At 38.4% G+C, this 17,487-nt stretch overlaps 1 protein-coding gene across 2 annotated transcripts in view; it reads left to right on the forward strand.

The window, feature by feature from the left end:
• SLC12A2 (solute carrier family 12 member 2) overlaps positions 1–17,487 on the forward strand; it is an 89,687-nt gene that overhangs the window by 16,880 nt on the left and 55,320 nt on the right. For both annotated transcript variants that reach the window (XM_056124400.1, XM_056124401.1), the window contains exons 2-4: positions 11,485–11,604; positions 13,324–13,399; positions 13,896–13,991. In XM_056124400.1, coding sequence (XP_055980375.1) covers positions 11,485–11,604; positions 13,324–13,399; positions 13,896–13,991 — 292 coding nt within the window. The remainder of the gene's footprint in view (positions 1–11,484; positions 11,605–13,323; positions 13,400–13,895; positions 13,992–17,487) is intronic.

Raw genomic sequence — 17,487 nt, forward strand, 5'->3', positions numbered from 1 at the left:
GGATTGTGTTATTTCTGTGTAGTGTGCCTTTTTGGTGCTGGAGACAGTACAGCAGGTGCTTAACCTCAGTTTGATCCCTCGCACCCAAACTCCTCATGGAATGTTCCCTGATCACATATCCAGGAGTAAACCTTGAGCACTGCTGGTTATTGCCCTCAAACAGAATGCCTGTCTAGGTTCAGTTTCTGTTATTGGCTTATACTATGGAGTCTTTATGCCTTCATAAATGTAATTTTATCTTTAAGGAATTGCTTTCATAATTTTTTAATAACTGTTGTATATAAAAATGCAAGATTTGGCATTGATTTTTACATCTTGAAATTTTAATGAATTAGATGTTTTCTTTTCATCTCTTAAGGGTTTTGGTATATAGTCATGCAGTCTGCAAATAGTGGTAGTTTGAACTTCTTTTCAATTTGGATGCACTCTCCCCTTCTCCCCTCTCCCCATCTTTTTTTTTTTTTTTTTTGCTTAGCCTCTCTGGCAAGAATTTCCTATTCTGTGGTTAAATAAAAGTGACGAGTGAATATTCTTGCTCCTATGATAAAGGAAAAAGCTTCAGCTTTTCATTGTTCTGTGTGATGTTAGCTGTGGACTTGTCATGGCCTTCATTTTGATTAGGTATGTTCTTTCTATGTCTGTTTTATTCATAGGTTTTTTTTAAAAAAACCATAAATGGATGTTAGAACTTGGGTTTTGGTTTGGGGTTGCACCTGCCTGTGCTCAAGGATCACTCCTGATGGTGCTCAGGATACCATATGGGATGTCAGTGATCAAAACCAGGTAGACTATGTGCTAGGCAAGCAGCCTACCTGCTGTATTATCTCTCCGGCCCGTGGATGTTAGATCTTGTTACACAATGTTTTGTACATATATGGAGACATGATCATAGAATTTTCAGCCCCTATTTTGTCCAGGTGATAAATCAGATAATTTGTTTGTTGGGCCATCCTTTGATTCCTGTATTTAATCCTACTTTGTGATGGTGTTGATTCTTTAAGTGTATTGTTGAATTTATTTGCTAAATATTTTGTTACGTCTGTTTATTTTTATCAGGGACATTGCCTTCAGTATTCTTCCGTGTGGGCGGGTGTGTGTGTGTGTGTGCTAGTTTTGGTATCAAGGTAATGAATTTGGAAGCATTCCCCTCCTCATTTTGGGGGTGAAGTTTGGGAAGAATTGGTATTAATTTGAGTGTTTGGTATAATGCATCAGAAACCATCTGGTCTTGGACTTAAGTTTGTTGGGAGGTTTGTGATTACTCGCATTCCCTTGTTTGATCTTACAGGACTTATTACTGGCTCTGCGCTCAAGGATCATTCCTAGCAGGGTACGGTGAACCATATGGGGTGCCAGGATTTGAACTTGGGTAGGCTGTGTGCAAGGCAAGCACCCTGCCTGCTGTACTGTATAGCTCTGACATCACTACTTGGTTTTTTTTTTTTTTTGCTTTTTGGGTCACACCCAGCGATGCTCAGGGGTTACTCCTGGCTCATGCACTCAGGAATTGCTCCTGGCGGTGCTCAGGGGACCATATGGGGTGCTGGGAATCGAACCTGTGTCGCCCATGTTGGCTGCGTGCAAGGCAAACGCCCTACCCGCTGTGCTATCGCTCCAGCCCCTTGTTTAGTCTTTTTAAATGGTTAGTGTGAAATACAGCAGAGAATAAACTAGTTTAATTGAGCAACTTATTCAAGTAAAAAACCTATGCAGTCACCAATCAGATCAGGAATATTATTGGCATTCCAGAAATCTGCATACCTTCTTGTTTTTGTTTCTGGGCCTTTGCCTTCATTTCTGGGGGCAAAGGTGCGTGCTACTCGTGGCTTGGTGTTGAGGCAGCAGTATGTGCCCCCCTTTTAAACCACCTTCTCCCACTCAAGGTATTGGTTCTTTTTACTGGTTACCACTTCCCCAAGCTTTGGTCTTATTTTGTTTTTAAATGACTCTTATTGCCTGCTTTAAAACTATTTAAATGGACATTATTTTAGTCTACTCTTATGTTTATTTATATTCATTTTTATTGCTTCTTCTATTGTATGAATATGCTGTGGTTTATTTTCCAGTTAAGTATAATTTCTAGTTTTTGGCAATTTCAAACAATGGTTCACATATGTCTACACAAATGTCCTCATGTACCGTGTATATAAGAATTGTGGCAATGTGTTCAGGGAAAATGAATGAAGACATTTTATGTAAAAGATATAATTTTACCTTCCAGTATCTCATTATTGGTAAAAAGGTTTGATGTTGGTATATTAATGATATTAAAAATATTAAATTGATTTAAGAGAAGGGAAAAAAAAGAATCATGTATCTCTGGAACCTGATGTATAGGGATGAAGTGGCCTATCTAGTGTGCAACCAATTCTTGTTTCATCCTCAGCACCACATAGTCCTTCAACAGTCCCAACACCCCTGCATTGCAGGGCCCAGACAACATGATTGCCAACCCGTTTGACTGGGAATCACTGGGAGAGGCCCCAGGGCCTCTTGAAAACCAATTAGGAGCCCTTTCTCCCCCCAAAAAGAATTGTATATCTCCAAGGCTATACATATAGTAAATATTTGTGTCAAATGATAAGCATATTTTCAGCTTTAGATGATAACGCTAAATCTTTTTTCCCTGAAGTTGTTAACCAGTTTAACTATTCTCACCAGCAAAGAATGTGTGGAGGTTTTTCTATTTTGTAGGATCATCATTTCCTCACTCTTAACTTCCTTAAACTATATGTGGTAAGGTCTTTTCATTTTATGTTGTGTAAACTGAGGGCCATAGAGGTTAAACCCTTTGCCAAAGCTCACATAGTTGAGAGGCAGAGCTGGAATTTGAATCTAGATCTGACTCAGGAGCAGATACTTGAAATTTTACTTCTACTGTTTTAGGACTTCTTTTTTTTAAATAGAGATTTTCTGTGAAGGCTCAGTGTTCATTCACTATATCTTTGATAAAAGGAAATTTCTGACTTGTGTTGACATTTTAATACATATTGAAGGAGTGGAGTAGGTTAATAGATGACTAAAATAATAAAGAAGATAACAGTCTGAAATCGATTATAAAGAAAATAAGGGACACTGATGAAAAGAAAAACTCTAGTATGAACTTTTGAACTTCAATTAAAAAGAATTGTAGGATAGAAACAGTGCATAGAATAATAACCCTAATAGCATGTAAATACTTTGATAAAAAATAATTTAAAAAGTTGTGGGGCCAGAGTGATAATACAGCAGTATCGTGCTTTCCTTTCTCATGGCCCACCCGAGTTTGATCTTGGGCATTCCTTATGGTCCCCCAAACACTGACAGGAGTAATTCCTGAATGCAGAGCCAGGAGTAACCTCTGAGCATCACCAGGTGTGACCTAAAAACAAAACAAAACAAAAAACTTTAAAAAAGTTGCTAGCTTGAAAGCTAACGTGGGTTTTGAATTGAAAAAGGAAAATCATAGGTAACAGGAAATGATTGGGCTATCTTATCTACCCTCTCTCAAACTTCCTGTGTTTAGTAACACATATAGCATCATTTAGTACAGTTTCACTTTTCAACATTTGATACACCTTTCCAGGAAGTTGTTTGAGCCTAGTAATGTTTTTACATCTATAGGTGATTTCCCTCAGCTAATACACTAGATCATGAGTTGTAAATTATGAGGCAGGGGTGGAGCCAGAGGGGAGGCTGGTCGTAGGCCACACCTGTGGTGCTCAGAGGCATCTTCTTTCCTTGGGAACATATATGGTTCCAGGGATAAAACTCAGGTGGGCTGCCACAAGATAAGCACCTTAATCACTATGTTATCTCCTATCTCCTTGACTTTCAGGGGAAAAAAAATTATTGTATTTTTGAGGACTTTGGTAGAAGCTCATAGCTTCTGTAGATTTTGAAGAAGAGGAAGGAGAGAAAGATAGAACAAGGTGTAAAAAGTGATTTGCTCGATTTTTTTTTTGCTCGAGCGGGCCCAGTAACGTCTCCATTGGAGACTTTGTCGTTCCTGTGTTTGGCATATCGAATACTCTGGGTAGCTTGCCGGGCTCTCCGAGAGGGGCGGAGGAATCGAACTCGGGTCGGCCAGGTTGGCCGCTTGTAAGGCGAACGCCCTACTGCTGTGCTATCGCTCCAGCCCGTAAAAAGTGATAGTAGCTGAGAAATAGGGAAGTTCAGGCAGGAAGTTTCCTGTTTTGAGGGATTTGTATGTCTTCTGTTCTCCAGACTAGGTCTCTAAAATAATTTCCCTGGGTAATATGGGGAATCCTGTCAGATGATTTACTGCACTGCCATAGGAGCTTCAAGATTAAGTTCAACAGACTGTTTCTTCATTTATTGTGAATAATATAGTAGCTTTCTATTACTTGAAAGTAGCTTTCCCTCATGTATCTATTCAGGGAAACAGACATGAGTATTTATTTAGAGAAGCCTCTGACATGCAGTAGGCTTTTTAGTGAATAGTAACTGTTATTAAAGCAAGCAAAATAGATATCATGACTTCACATACTAAGAATTCTTAGTTTATCCCACAGGTAATGGGTAACTAAATAATGGGTAACTAAACCTAGATAATGTGCAACTATATAAGAAACCCCTGTTTTTAAAGGCAGAAAAATGAATTTTCTTTGTATTTTATATTATTAGCACAAGGAATAGCACAGCGGGCTGGAGCGATAGCACAGCGGGTAGGGCGTTCGCCTTACAAGCGGCCAACATGGCCGACCCGAGTTCGATTCCTCCCCCCCTCTCGGAGAGCCCGGCAAGCTACCGAGAGTATTCAATATGCCAGACACAGTAACAACAAAGTCTCCAATGGAGACGTTACTGGGCCCGCTCGAGCAAATCGACGATCAACGGGAGGGCCTTTACCTTTACCTTTACCTTTAGCACAAGGAAAATATAGTTTATAACAATAAATTTGAACTGGGTAGTATTCTATACCAAAATTTACCTCACCCCCAAACACACAAATTTAAATTACGTCCTAACCTATAGAGCAATTCTTCCCTGGAATAAAACTCTTCACAAGATGATGGGGAAATCATCTCATTTTTTTTTTTTTTTTTTTTTTTTAAATTTTGGCTCTTTGGGTCACACCCAGCGATGCACAGGGGTTGCTTCTGGTGTTGCACTCAGGAATTACTCCTGGTGGTACTCGGGGGACCCTATGGGATGCTGGGAATCAAAGCCGGGCTGGGCACGTGCAAGGCAAATGCCCTACCCACTGTGCTATCCTCCAGCCCTATCTCATTTCTTGATATATTTTCCAAGTGTTTACTTGTAAGAAATAGAAAGGGGATTATTCAGAAACAGATGAAAATAGTATATTTAACTTTATGCATCTTATAACCACAGGCTTATCCATCTTGTTTTTTTTTTTTTTTTTTACTTAGTATGTGTTAATTTGGGATAGAATTAAAAACCTTTCTTGTGGAGGGGATTACTATTTCAGTTTATTTCCCCTAATGTTAGACTGGTGACCCCTAATGTTAGACTAGTGATTTTTTTACTTTTGGTGACTTAGAGTGGCCAGAGACTTTTTCTTCTTCTTTCCGAAGGGGGAGCCCCACACCTGGGGGTGCTCAGGGTTTACTCCTGGCTCTGCACTCAGGGATCATTCCTGGCAGTTAGGGTATCATTTGCGGTGTCAGGGATTTAACCTGGGTTGGACACATGCAAAGCAAGGGCCTTACCTGCTTGTAGTCTAACCCCCTAACCCCCAGAATGTCTTTTTTTTTTTTAACATTTAGGTGATACAGTCTGCAGGAGTAATTTGATATTGACACTGGAAAAATAGTAATCATTGTTGTTACCTCTATCTCTACCCTACAGAAGTACCTTCTTCCAAATAAGCATTTGTAAACGTATTAGAAACTTTAATGATCCCTCTCTAGTTCCTATCCTTTAGATTGTATAAACAGCATATCAGTTATGATTGGGATCCTAGTTTTATTGTTTGGATCAAAGTGCTAGAAAAGTGTATGGTCTTCATTTGGTACATAAATGACTATCTGACCTGTACTTTGTGACTGAAAAGAAAATTATTAACCTGTACAAAAAACTTTTATCTTACAGAAAAACTAAAACTGTCATATCCAGTTTTTCTTCCTAGTAGCTTTCCTTATCTTTAATTAGTAACTATCCTTGAATTTCATCAGTGGATATCTAATATCCTCATATTATGTTAAGTTAAGGTACTAGTTTAGAAACCACTTTCTAGTCAGAGGTGATGCTAAAAGCCATTTGCTATTTTAAGTAAATGTATCTTTACCCAGAGCATAGTCTCATAATGGTTCATTAATGCGTGGTCAAGATTTCATGCTGTATATATTTCAGAGGTGTAGTCAGGAATCCCTTCTTGCAAGATTAGTTCTCACTGCTGTGGGCCTTGTTCTTTACTATAGGCCCATGCACTTCATTCACTGGGCACTAAGCAGCACATTTGGAAACCCAAGGAACTTCTGCCTTTGCTCTAATAGGGTCAGTTGTGTATGTGAACGTGTTCTTGTTAAAAACGTTTCTACTAACTTGTATGCTATCAGGGAATCAAATTGCCACATTTCTACCATGTGGCACTAAAATTGATAGATTTTAAATTGTTTACTGGCATATATCCAAAAGCTAGATGCCTCAGCTACTTCAGGTACGTGTCCTAAAATCAAGGCATTTTTACATAGAAAACCTAAAAACTCTTAAGGGGATGGGATTATTCTGTGGTGTTGTTTGTTTTTAAGGGGCAGAGGAGTTTGGCCACACCTAGTGGTGGTGCTCAGTGTTTTTTTTCCTGGCTCTGAATTCAGAAGTGACCCTTGGCAGTGCTCAGGGGACCATATGCCATGCAAGGGATTGGATCAGGGTTGTCCAGAAGCCATTTGTGTAAGGCCTTTTCTCCTGTACTATCTTTTCAGCTCATCTCTGTTTTACAGACTGGGAAAATGTCAGAAAAGACTGAATTGGAAATGGAGTATGAATCCAAAAAACAGTCTTTATTTGTTTTTGGGTCACACTGTGATCAGGGTTTATTTCTGGCTCTGTGCTCAAGAATGATTTCTGGTGGTGCTTGGGGAACCCTGTAAGATACCATGGATTAAACCCAAGTAGGTCTGCAAGGCAAACACCCTACCTATTGTACTATTTCTCTGACCCCAAGGCAGTTATCTTTTTTAATGGAATTAATAAGCATTTTTGGTCTACAGGATAGCATAGTGGGTAGGGCATTTGCCTTGCACGCAGCCAACAATGGCCGACCCGAGTTCGATTCTTCCTCCCCTCTTGGAGAGCCCGGCAAGCTACCAAGAGTATCTCGCCCGCACGGCAAAGCCTGGCAAGCTACCTGTGTCATATTCAATATGCGAAACACGGTAACAATTGTCATAATGGAGACGTTACTGGGCCTGCTTGAGCAAATTGATGAACAATAGGAGGGAAGTGACAGTGACAATAAACATTTTATATAATAGAGATTATTTTGTTCTAGAGGACTGTATCCCAAATTTATAGACAATATACACTTTGTCTCTAGCCTCTATTGTAAAAATACTCTAAAGAAGCCTGTACCTGTTATGGAAATTGATAAAATTAATATCTAGTGAATGGATGGGAGTATGTCATTAGGCCCAAATGCTACTTTATGCAAATGAACACTCCTTATGGTAGAAGAGCATTAGCAGTTATAGATTGGAGCCTGTCTTCATATTTTAATGTTTTGTGTTTATCTGGAGATAATATTGTAGTAACATTAGAACTAAAAAGATACTTTGGCACAGTCTACTCAGTTATTTAAACAAAATCGAACTCTGACAGTGCCCCCTCCTCCATGACTTGAAAGGAAAAAGTATAAATTATTTTCTTTGCTCACTCAAAGAGATGAGCAAAGATTCCAATGTTGTAGCTATTTAAAAAAGATAAATTGGATTTTTTTGGTATTGTTTTGGAGCCAAACCCGAGGATGCTCGGGGGATTCTCTTGCTGTGCTCTCAAAAATTATTCCTGGTATTGCTTGAAGGACCATATGAGATGCTGAGCGTCAAACTCTGGGTCAGCAGCATGCAAGGCAAGTGCCCTACCTGCTGTACTAGTGATTAGGCTCCAGTTTATAATTTTTAAGTGTTCATTTAGGAATGTTCAGTTGTACATTAGAAAGTATTTGTAAGTCTTTCAAACTAGGGAGGGTTGTGGGAGAATTTGGTGCAGCACTATTCTTGATTCTGCTCACTAGTGACCCCTGGTGGTGCTCATGCCATGCTGCGGTTTGCTCTTTAATTTAGAGTCAAATTACTGCTTCTGATAAATTTTCTCATTATGTGTGAATTACACTAGTGAAAACAATAAAACACCCAAGTAGCAACGTCATTACTTATACGATGAGCAGACAGAGGGGAAGTATGATTTGGATATGATCATGATGTTTAAAGCTATGGGTTTGGTGAAATGGAGCGATAGCACAGCGGGTAGGGCGTTCGCCTTACAAGCGGCCAACATGGCCGACCCGAGTTCGATTCCTCCGCCCCTCTCGGAGAGCCCGGCAAGCTACCGAGAGTATTCGATATGCCAGACACAGTAACAACAAAGTCTCCAATGGAGACGTTACTGGGCCCGCTCGAGGTGAAATGATCATAGAGAGAAAATGTAGAGAGGAAAAAGACCTGTTTGTAGGACCAAGTATTGAAGTGATATAAGTTCCTGGGTAGGAGATTGAAATTTGGTGTTAGAAGAAACAGTCGTCAGTGGTATTACACGATATTCAAAATTCTTTTGAGAGCCAGAGATGTAGTTCAGGAGACAGAGCATGTGCCTTGCACAGATGAAGCACCAGTTTTGATCCCTGGCACTGCATTGTGTGGCCCTGGTGGGTATCCTCACCTAGGGTACTTGGAGCCCAGGTAATTAGGCATTGTTGTATAACTCCTTCCAAATAAAAACATACCCAAGTTATGTGAGACAGGGACTTTAATATACATTACTTTTGGCAGCAGAGAAATCTTGGATTCCTTAGTAAACCATCCCAGTGTCACTGGCAAAGTCAGCTGGTCATAGTGGAGGGAGGGAGTATAGTATGGTTAAAGGAAGAAGAATGATTGAGCTGAGGCAGAAATTTGAATATTCATGAGAAGAGATTATTGATAGTGAAAAAGTCTGCTTTGTTCCCTACAAACTAATAAATGGAGACCAGAGTACCCTTTCATTCTTGAAGTTTTCTCTGCTCAGGAAAATGTCCAATTCCACAGGTTTTCTCTTACCATTAGCTCTTTATCACTGGCCCCTCTCCTATGTTCCAGTCACAATTTTTTTATCTCTCTCTTTAGAACTTTTTTCTGTTACTGAGCATCTAACTCACTGGGATTGTTGTTTTCTTTCTGTTCTCTTCCCCCTTCCAGTCTTCTCTCCACCTTGAGTCCCTGGTTGGCAGGTGAAAAATTGTTACAAGTGCTACATAGGGAAGAATTAGTTCCTCAAATCCAAATTAATTGATCCCTTTATTTAATATGCCTAATTCATGAACATCTAAATTAATTTAACATCCATAAAGTTATTGTTTGTGATTTTTTTTAACTTTTGTCCATTATATGAAAAACATTTCTATGAGTATGGTGGGCAAATTTAAAGATTCTACTTATATGCCTTAGGATTAGCAATTATAATTATATATGGAAATTTTCGTCTTGGTATGTTTACAATTTATAGTAATTTAATACTTATTTCCTGATTATAAGTATACCCTAGTTTGTGTGTGTGGGCAGCTGCTGTAATTTTTCTTTGCTAATCATGTTAATTTTCTTTGACAATATAATTTATCTGCAACTAGTGTATTTAAAGAAAATTGGTATATAGCTTTGGGAACATGATGGAAAAATACATTTTAATTTTATTTGGATCTGTCTTTATTTTCAGATAACTATATATGCTGGAAATCTCTTTGCTTTTTGAATTTGGTTGTTTATAGTATAAAGGAAACTGGCATAAATATTGCTAGATCTTCAACTTTGAGGTTGAATTCTGGAAACCACCCACAGCCGAAATTTTAAGATGCCTGCATACTTTTGCATTGTCAAAAAGGAACCCACATCAGTACTTAGCCTTAGAAAAAGTAGCCTTTTTTAGTTAAACTCATTTCATTTTTTTTTTCCCAGGAAGAGAGGCATCTGTCTTCCTGTGTGTATTAGAAACATCAAATGTCAAACCACCTGGGAGAAAATACCACTGATTGTGAAAATGTATTGTGTTGTTAAACTGTTAGTTCATGTCTGATCAGAGAATAATTAGAAAAAAAGGAACGAAGAGCACTGAGTAGATATTTATATAAGGACGAAGTAAAGGAAGGATTCAAGAATGAATCTGGTACTGTGGCAATGATTGTTTGCACAGATCTGAGTGCTGAAAGGAGGTAAAGGGATATATTGTAGCCTTTTAGACCTATATCACAACATAGTGCCCAAAAGGAAAGAGAGAGAGAACAAGAGTGAGAGAAGAAAAGTGTCTGCTAGAGAGGCAGACTGGGGAGGGGGTTGGCAGAAGCGAAACGGGGCATTGGTGGCAGGAAATGTACATTAGTGAAGGGACAGGTGTTGGAGCATAGTATGGCTGAAACCCAATTATGAACAATTTTGTAACTGTGTAACTAACTCACTGTTATTCAAAAAAAAAAGCTGAATCTAGGAATTCATGTAAACAGTTCTTTGATGAGGAATTTTAATTAATAGTGAAATTTCAGATGTGGGGGAGGGTGCCAACTAGACAACAAACTTGGGCTGCAGCAAGGTCTGAATGAACTGACATACTTATTTGACAAACAGTGTCCATCCCTTGTGTTTTTCAGACAGAGTGTCCACTGTCACACTGTCCTCCCATTCATTGTTCATCGATTTGCTTGAGTGGGCCCAGTAATGTCTCCATCGTGAGACTTGTTACTGTGTTTGGCATATCGAATACGTCACGGGGAGCTTGCCAGGCTCTGCCTAGCGGGCAAGATACTCTCGGTAGCTTGCCGGGCTCTCCGAGAGGGGCGGAGGAATCAAACCTGGCTCGGCCGGGCTGGCTGCAAGGCAAACGCCGTACTGCTGTCAGACAGAATGAAATGCTATTAAGACTGGAAATTATTAAAATTAGTTTACTGTCAAATTTAAACTCTAGGGCTGGAGAGATATTACAGTGGGTAGGATTGAAACCTGGGTTTGATCCCCTACATTCCATATTGTCCCCCCAAGGAGAGCAGATCCAGGAGTAACCTTTGAGCTTTGTTGGATGCAGCCAAAAACAAACAAAAAATGTTTTGAACTCAATAATTTTAATATTCATAGTTACAATTATGTCAATTAATAGTTTTCTTAGTAATTTTCTTCTACGTTTTCCTTAGGGAGGGTACTTAGAAATCCATAATTTTTTTTTCAAATGTATACTGTACCTTCTAAGCATGATTAAATATATTTTGGTTTTCTTTTTTAAAATTAAATGATTTAAAATGTAAATTTTCTTAATCATAATTTGCCTTTCTTTTTTTACCAGGAGCCCTTTGAGGATGGCTTTGCAAATGGGGAAGAAAGTACTCCGACCAGAGATGCTGTGGTCACATATGCTGCAGAAAGTAAAGGAGTCGTGAAGTTCGGCTGGATAAAGGGTGTTTTAGTATGTGCATACAGACTTTCTTTCACTTTTATAAAAACACAAGTTATTTTACTTTTTAATCTATAAATGTTTTTAGTGCAAGAAATTGAATTCAGGTCCTCTTGTTCTACTAATGAACTGTGTCCCTGATCAGACTTCATTATAGATATACAGAATTTTTTCAGTTTATTATAAAATCTACTATTTTCATCAGTTCTCAGGAGACATTGTTCTTTTTTCAGCTTTTATCTTGCGTGTTTTTGAAGGTCAAATTGATAACTTGTATCCACTTTGGTTATTAATATTAAATCCAGTAATGGGAATACAGTATATTATTTTAATCAAAGCAAATTTGATTACCCTATACATATAATTTGTTTCCTTTTAATGACCTCATATAATGTCGCTTTTTAGGAATTAAGTATGGACCTGTTAAATTGACAGCATCAAGATCAAGAAAACAAAATTGTAAATAGAGTTGAAATAAATCTGCTTTCTTTCCCTGCTGCTCCATTATCTTTTGTTTTTTTTTGATTTTGAGGTCACACATGGCGATGCTCAGGGCTTTTAATTCTGGCTCTGCACTCAGGAATTTGCACTCTGTACTCCTGGAGGTCTTGGTGGACCATATGGTTTGCTGGGGATCAAACCCTGGTTGGCCACCAGTAAGGCTGTACCCGCTGTACTATCTGGTCCTAGCCCGATTATCTTTTGAAGAGTAATGTATAGTGACTAACGAACAAAGAATGAAGAGAAATTTTGTTGATTTGTGAGTTCACTTCAGTAGATGAATTCAGATGTCTGAGGTTAAGATTTACATGTAATTTTCTGTGTGTGACTACACAGTAAGGATCTAATTAGAGAGGTAAACATGACCTGCTTTAGAACTTTAGAAGTACTTACTTGAAATTATATTGGCATTTATGGGAAAACCAGAAGGAGGATTCTAGCATTAATTTTATTGCCTAAAGAATAGGGTGACAGCAGTTAGGGCCTTTGCCTTGCACGTGGCTGACCCGGATTCAATTACCAGCATCCCACATGGTCTCCCGAGCACTGCCAGTAGTAATTCCTGAGTGCATGAGCCAGGAGTAACCCCTGTGCATCTCCAGGTGTGACCCCCCCCCCCCCCCAAAAAAAAGGAAGAATAGGGTGAGTGTGAAGTTCCTGGTAGTTATTATTTGCTAATTCTTAGATTGCATTGGAAAAGGGGAACATGGTTTACCTTTTAAGGTTGAAATCTTAAAATATTTCTTAGAGTTTTGTTGCTCAGTTGCTTCAGATTATTGCTGTGATGCGTATCTGTATATACACACATTCACAGATACATATGTTTCAATGCATATGTTTCAGTATACTTAACAGGGTATTATACTTAAGTTCTCTAAGGTTTAATCTGCTTGTAAGAACCAGGGAGGTAGCACAATAGACTAGAACACATGCATTTGCATGAGGGAGCATTGGATTTGATTTCTTGAACTGCTGGCATTACATCAGTTCACAATTCCTCAGTCACTGCTGGGAGCAGCCCCTTGTCACTGAGCCGGGGAGAGGTCCCTGAGCACTACTGGATGGTATCAAATCCAGAACAACAATCAAACTGCTCAGGGGAAAGGTGAGATAACTAAAATTTACTGTAGTTTAACTGTATGTTTATCCTGTTTTTGTCTAATTAGGAATGAACTTATGTGTTGCTTTTGATCATGTTCAAATATTACTTGATTTCCTTTTCCTTCCTAGGTCCGGTGTATGTTAAACATTTGGGGTGTGATGCTCTTCATTAGGTTATCTTGGATTGTGGGTCAAGCTGGAATAGGTATGTGAAATTGCAAACTACATGATTCATTTAAGAATGAGAAAGCAGAATAACTGCATGCTTAAACTTTCAGCCTTATAAAATTCAAGGAATTATGTTCTCCTTGATATTTGTTTTGATTTACTAGTTTTGTAAGGTAAAAGGTAAAGGTAAAGGCCCTCTCGTTGATCATCGATTTGCTCGAGTGGGCCCAGTAACGTCTCCATTGGAGACTTTGTTGTTACTGTGTCTGGCATATCGAATACTCTCGGTAGCTTGCTGGGCTCTCCGAGAGGGGCGGAGGAATCGAACTCGGGTCGGCCATGTTGGCTGCGTGCAAGGCAAACGCCCTACCTGCTGTGCTATCGCTCCAGCCCTATTCTCATTAAATTTTCTAAAATGGGATCAAGTAAAGTCCTAAGTTACAGTATAAATTTATATTCTGAGAGCAACCTGGATATGGCAGGTTTAAATAAAGAGTAGTAGTTATTCTTGACTTTTTCTTTTTTCCCTAAAGGTTTATCGGTCGTTGTAATAGCCATGGCCACTGTCGTGACAACTATTACAGGATTATCCACATCAGCAATAGCTACTAATGGATTTGTACGAGGAGGTAAGTTCAGTCTTTTGACATCATTGTTGAGTCACTTTTACTGAATAAATTAGGATTTAAGCCTTTTAGTTAGCTTTCCAAAGCAGTATTAGATTTGTAGACAAAAAAGTTATCAAGCACCTTCGGGCAAGTATATTCAAATATGAAATGTTATATTGACCCATACACAACATGTGTGCTGTTAACATGTATTTACAGTGTTTACTGTATTTGTTGGAAAACGGAAGGAACTTCTAATTGGGTTTGTTCTTCTGCTAGGCTGCCTTCTGTCCTCCTTTCAGGCATTGACCCTTTGGATCACTAATATGCAACGCTCATTTGGACATTGTTGGACAAAGGTAGCCTAATGTCTTCCCATTCATGGGAACTTGGGCAGCGTTCTTTCCTGATAACTTAAAAGCTTGAATGAGTAATACCTGGGCCTCTGAATCCAATCCCATCAGCTTTCTTCTGTGGTTGCTCTCAGATATGTCATTGGAGGCCATTAGATTGGGATTTCCCCCCTCCTCTTTCTGCTAGCAGGAGCAACTAGGAGTATAGAAAACTGGCCATGGGTTTTATGAAAATAATAAGAAAAATCTATGACCAAACAAAAACCTCAGTTCACTAAAGTGAGATTTCTTGAAAAAGAAAAAGTGTGTCTAAGCTCCTGTCATAGATTTGCTGGGAAAAGAATAAACTAATTCCATTTAACTGAGCTTACTTTTCAGATCTGAATTTGGTATTATATACACACACACATTTTCTTTTTGTTACTGTTTTTGGTTTTTGTCTTTGGGCCACACCTGTCAGTAATCAGGGCTTTCTCCTGACTCTGGTCAGGGTCAAACTCAGGTTGTCTACATACCAGACAAGCACTTTACCCTCTGTACTATCTCTCCTGCCTATATGCACACATTTTTTTTTTACCTTATCTCAGGTATCTGGAGACAGGGAGAAAACCAGATTTTCATTTTTTCTCCTGATTTCATATTTCTTACATACCATGGATCCAGAGCATTATGACCCTGTATGGAACACGCGGCGTTGTTTGCTGGTGTCTTATGTGTATTTGAGCCTTGTTCCAGGTCCATTGGCTATAGGATATGGATATGATCAACAGATTTTCTTTAGCTTCTTGTGTTCTAGAAGCCTCAGACTTTCTGTCTGTTATTATTGAGCAATGGAAGTGGAAGGAGAAATCGGACAGGATATTAAATTTTTTTCAATGAATCAGCAGCTCCTCAAAGAATTTTTTCTAATCTTCAGTTCTTTGAATTTAGGTAGTGAGCCTTAATGGGAATGGTTCATGAAGCCAATGGCAGCATTGCTTCAGGATTGTTCTCCACGCGAGTTAAAACTTATTGGAAGTATAGATTTTAGTGAAAAATATCACTTAAATTCTTTTCATCACTCAAAGCTAGCACTAAATAAATTTACAAGTATGTGTACCTCAAAAACTATGTCCAGTCATCTACCCTGAGTGACTAAGGAAGTATGGGAATGTGGAATGCTGCAGTTTTGCCTAGTACCCTTAAAATTATAGTTCACAAGGGAAGAAATTGTAGGGAGAAAATCATCAATTAGAACATAAAATTCTAAATCCTGTTATCTTGAGACACTCATACAAATAAAGTATTCATGCTTTGCTGAAATAATAAAAATTATAGGGAAAAAGCCATTAAAGAAGTGACCAAGTGCTTTTGGAGAAAAATCATTTTTTTTTGTGTGTGAGAGTTGGTGACTTTCATTGTCTGGCTGATCCTTTATAGACTATTAATAAGCTGCATCTTCTGCAATGAGTTTCATGTAGAATCTCTCAATGAATGTCACTCAAAGGGGTGATCCTTTTATAGATGGGCACCTCGATTAAGATTCACTTGAGTTTCATGTAAGAACTGTTTTCCACTTACAAAAAAGTAAGATTCAGGCATAAAACTGAAGAGATTACATTGCACCGTAGTCATGATTCCATATAGAAAGAATCAGTATTGCACGTATTTTATCCCGAAAGTGTATACTTCTTAGCTCTGTGCATAAAAAATGACCTATAACAAATGGCAATGAGCACTGCAGGTGTCCACATTGTAAATTTCCACTTAAACTGGGAATTTTGGAAAAATTGATTTGGGCAGGAAGTTATGAAAAGAACCTAGATATTGTTTTATGTTAGAAACTTGAAGAAGGTAACAGTGGTTGCTAATTTTCCTGTCAACAGGAACCAAATTGAAGAAACTACAGTGACTTCTTGTGTTGGGGGCTATATCTAATAGTGCTCAGTGATTCCTCCTGGCAGTGATTAGACTCACACTCAGGAGATCAGATGGTAATGGTAACCTGGCCTCAGAATGGAACTCCTATATATGAAGCATGTCCTTGGCCTATTTAGTTATCTCTTTCGACCTATGCCTACTTCTTCAGTGTGACAGTAATTATATTCCTACTGCTGATAGCTGATTTGAATATAGACATGTGACAAAATTTAAAAATTCATCCTCCAAAATCTCAGTACTCACATTTGAAGAATGATGGGAAATTAACTTTATATAAAAGTTAATAAGTTAAAAGTATCAAATGATTTGTTACATGTTAGATGTCAAGATATTTTTTCCCCTTTTTTATGTAGGAGTACTGCTATTTATTCAGCCACTGATTAGCTGATTGAGTTGGGCATGAAGGATTTGTTTTTTTACCTATACTTAATATATTGAAAATTGATGTAGTTCTTTAAATATGTTACAGAGTAAGGACATTCCATTATGTCAGAAACTCCCTTTGCCCTATGTCACTTGTTTCTTTTTCTGCCTTTAGCTCCTGTCCACCACTTAATCTATCTTCTCTCTGCCCCTGTAATACAAAAAATTCTTTACGTAAAATCATAAGGGAGTTTGTAGTCATCTGAATTTTGTCTTTCATTTCACCGAATGCTTTTAAGATCTGTGTATTTCCTTATATACATCAATAGTGGATATTGTGTACACATAGCATGATTTGTTTCTCCATTTCCTGATTGAGAATTATTTAGATTTTTTTTCTTGGTTGTTATAAATAAAGCTGCAGTAGGGGCTTGAGAGTTAATACAATGGATAGGGTACTTGCTTTGCACACAGCCAACCTGGGTTTGATCCCCAGCATCTCATATTGTTCCCTGAGCACTTCCAGGAGTAAAGTATTGTCCTGAGCATTACCAGATGTGGCTCAAAAACAAAAAACAAACAATTTAAAAAAAAAGTAAAGCTGTAGTAATTGTTAGCATTGAGTTTTTATGTAAGTGTAGATTTTTAACTGGCCAATGAGAGAAATTGCCTGATAAAATGCGAGCTTGACTTTATATGAGGAGTCAAATTGTTTTCTAAAGGCTATCATTTTCATTTCAACAAACATTATGTCAGAAGCTATCTTTTTCATTTCAGCGAACAGATGAGATGAGAACTGGATGAGAATTCAGTTGGCCCACTCTACACATGGATAATTTCACTGGCATTTGATATTGTTAATGTCCCCCCCCCCAACCTGC

This window comes from Sorex fumeus, unplaced genomic scaffold (genome assembly GCF_029834395.1).
Source record: "Sorex fumeus unplaced genomic scaffold, SorFum_2.1 ptg000051l, whole genome shotgun sequence".
NCBI classification, from domain to species: domain Eukaryota; kingdom Metazoa; phylum Chordata; class Mammalia; order Eulipotyphla; family Soricidae; genus Sorex; species Sorex fumeus.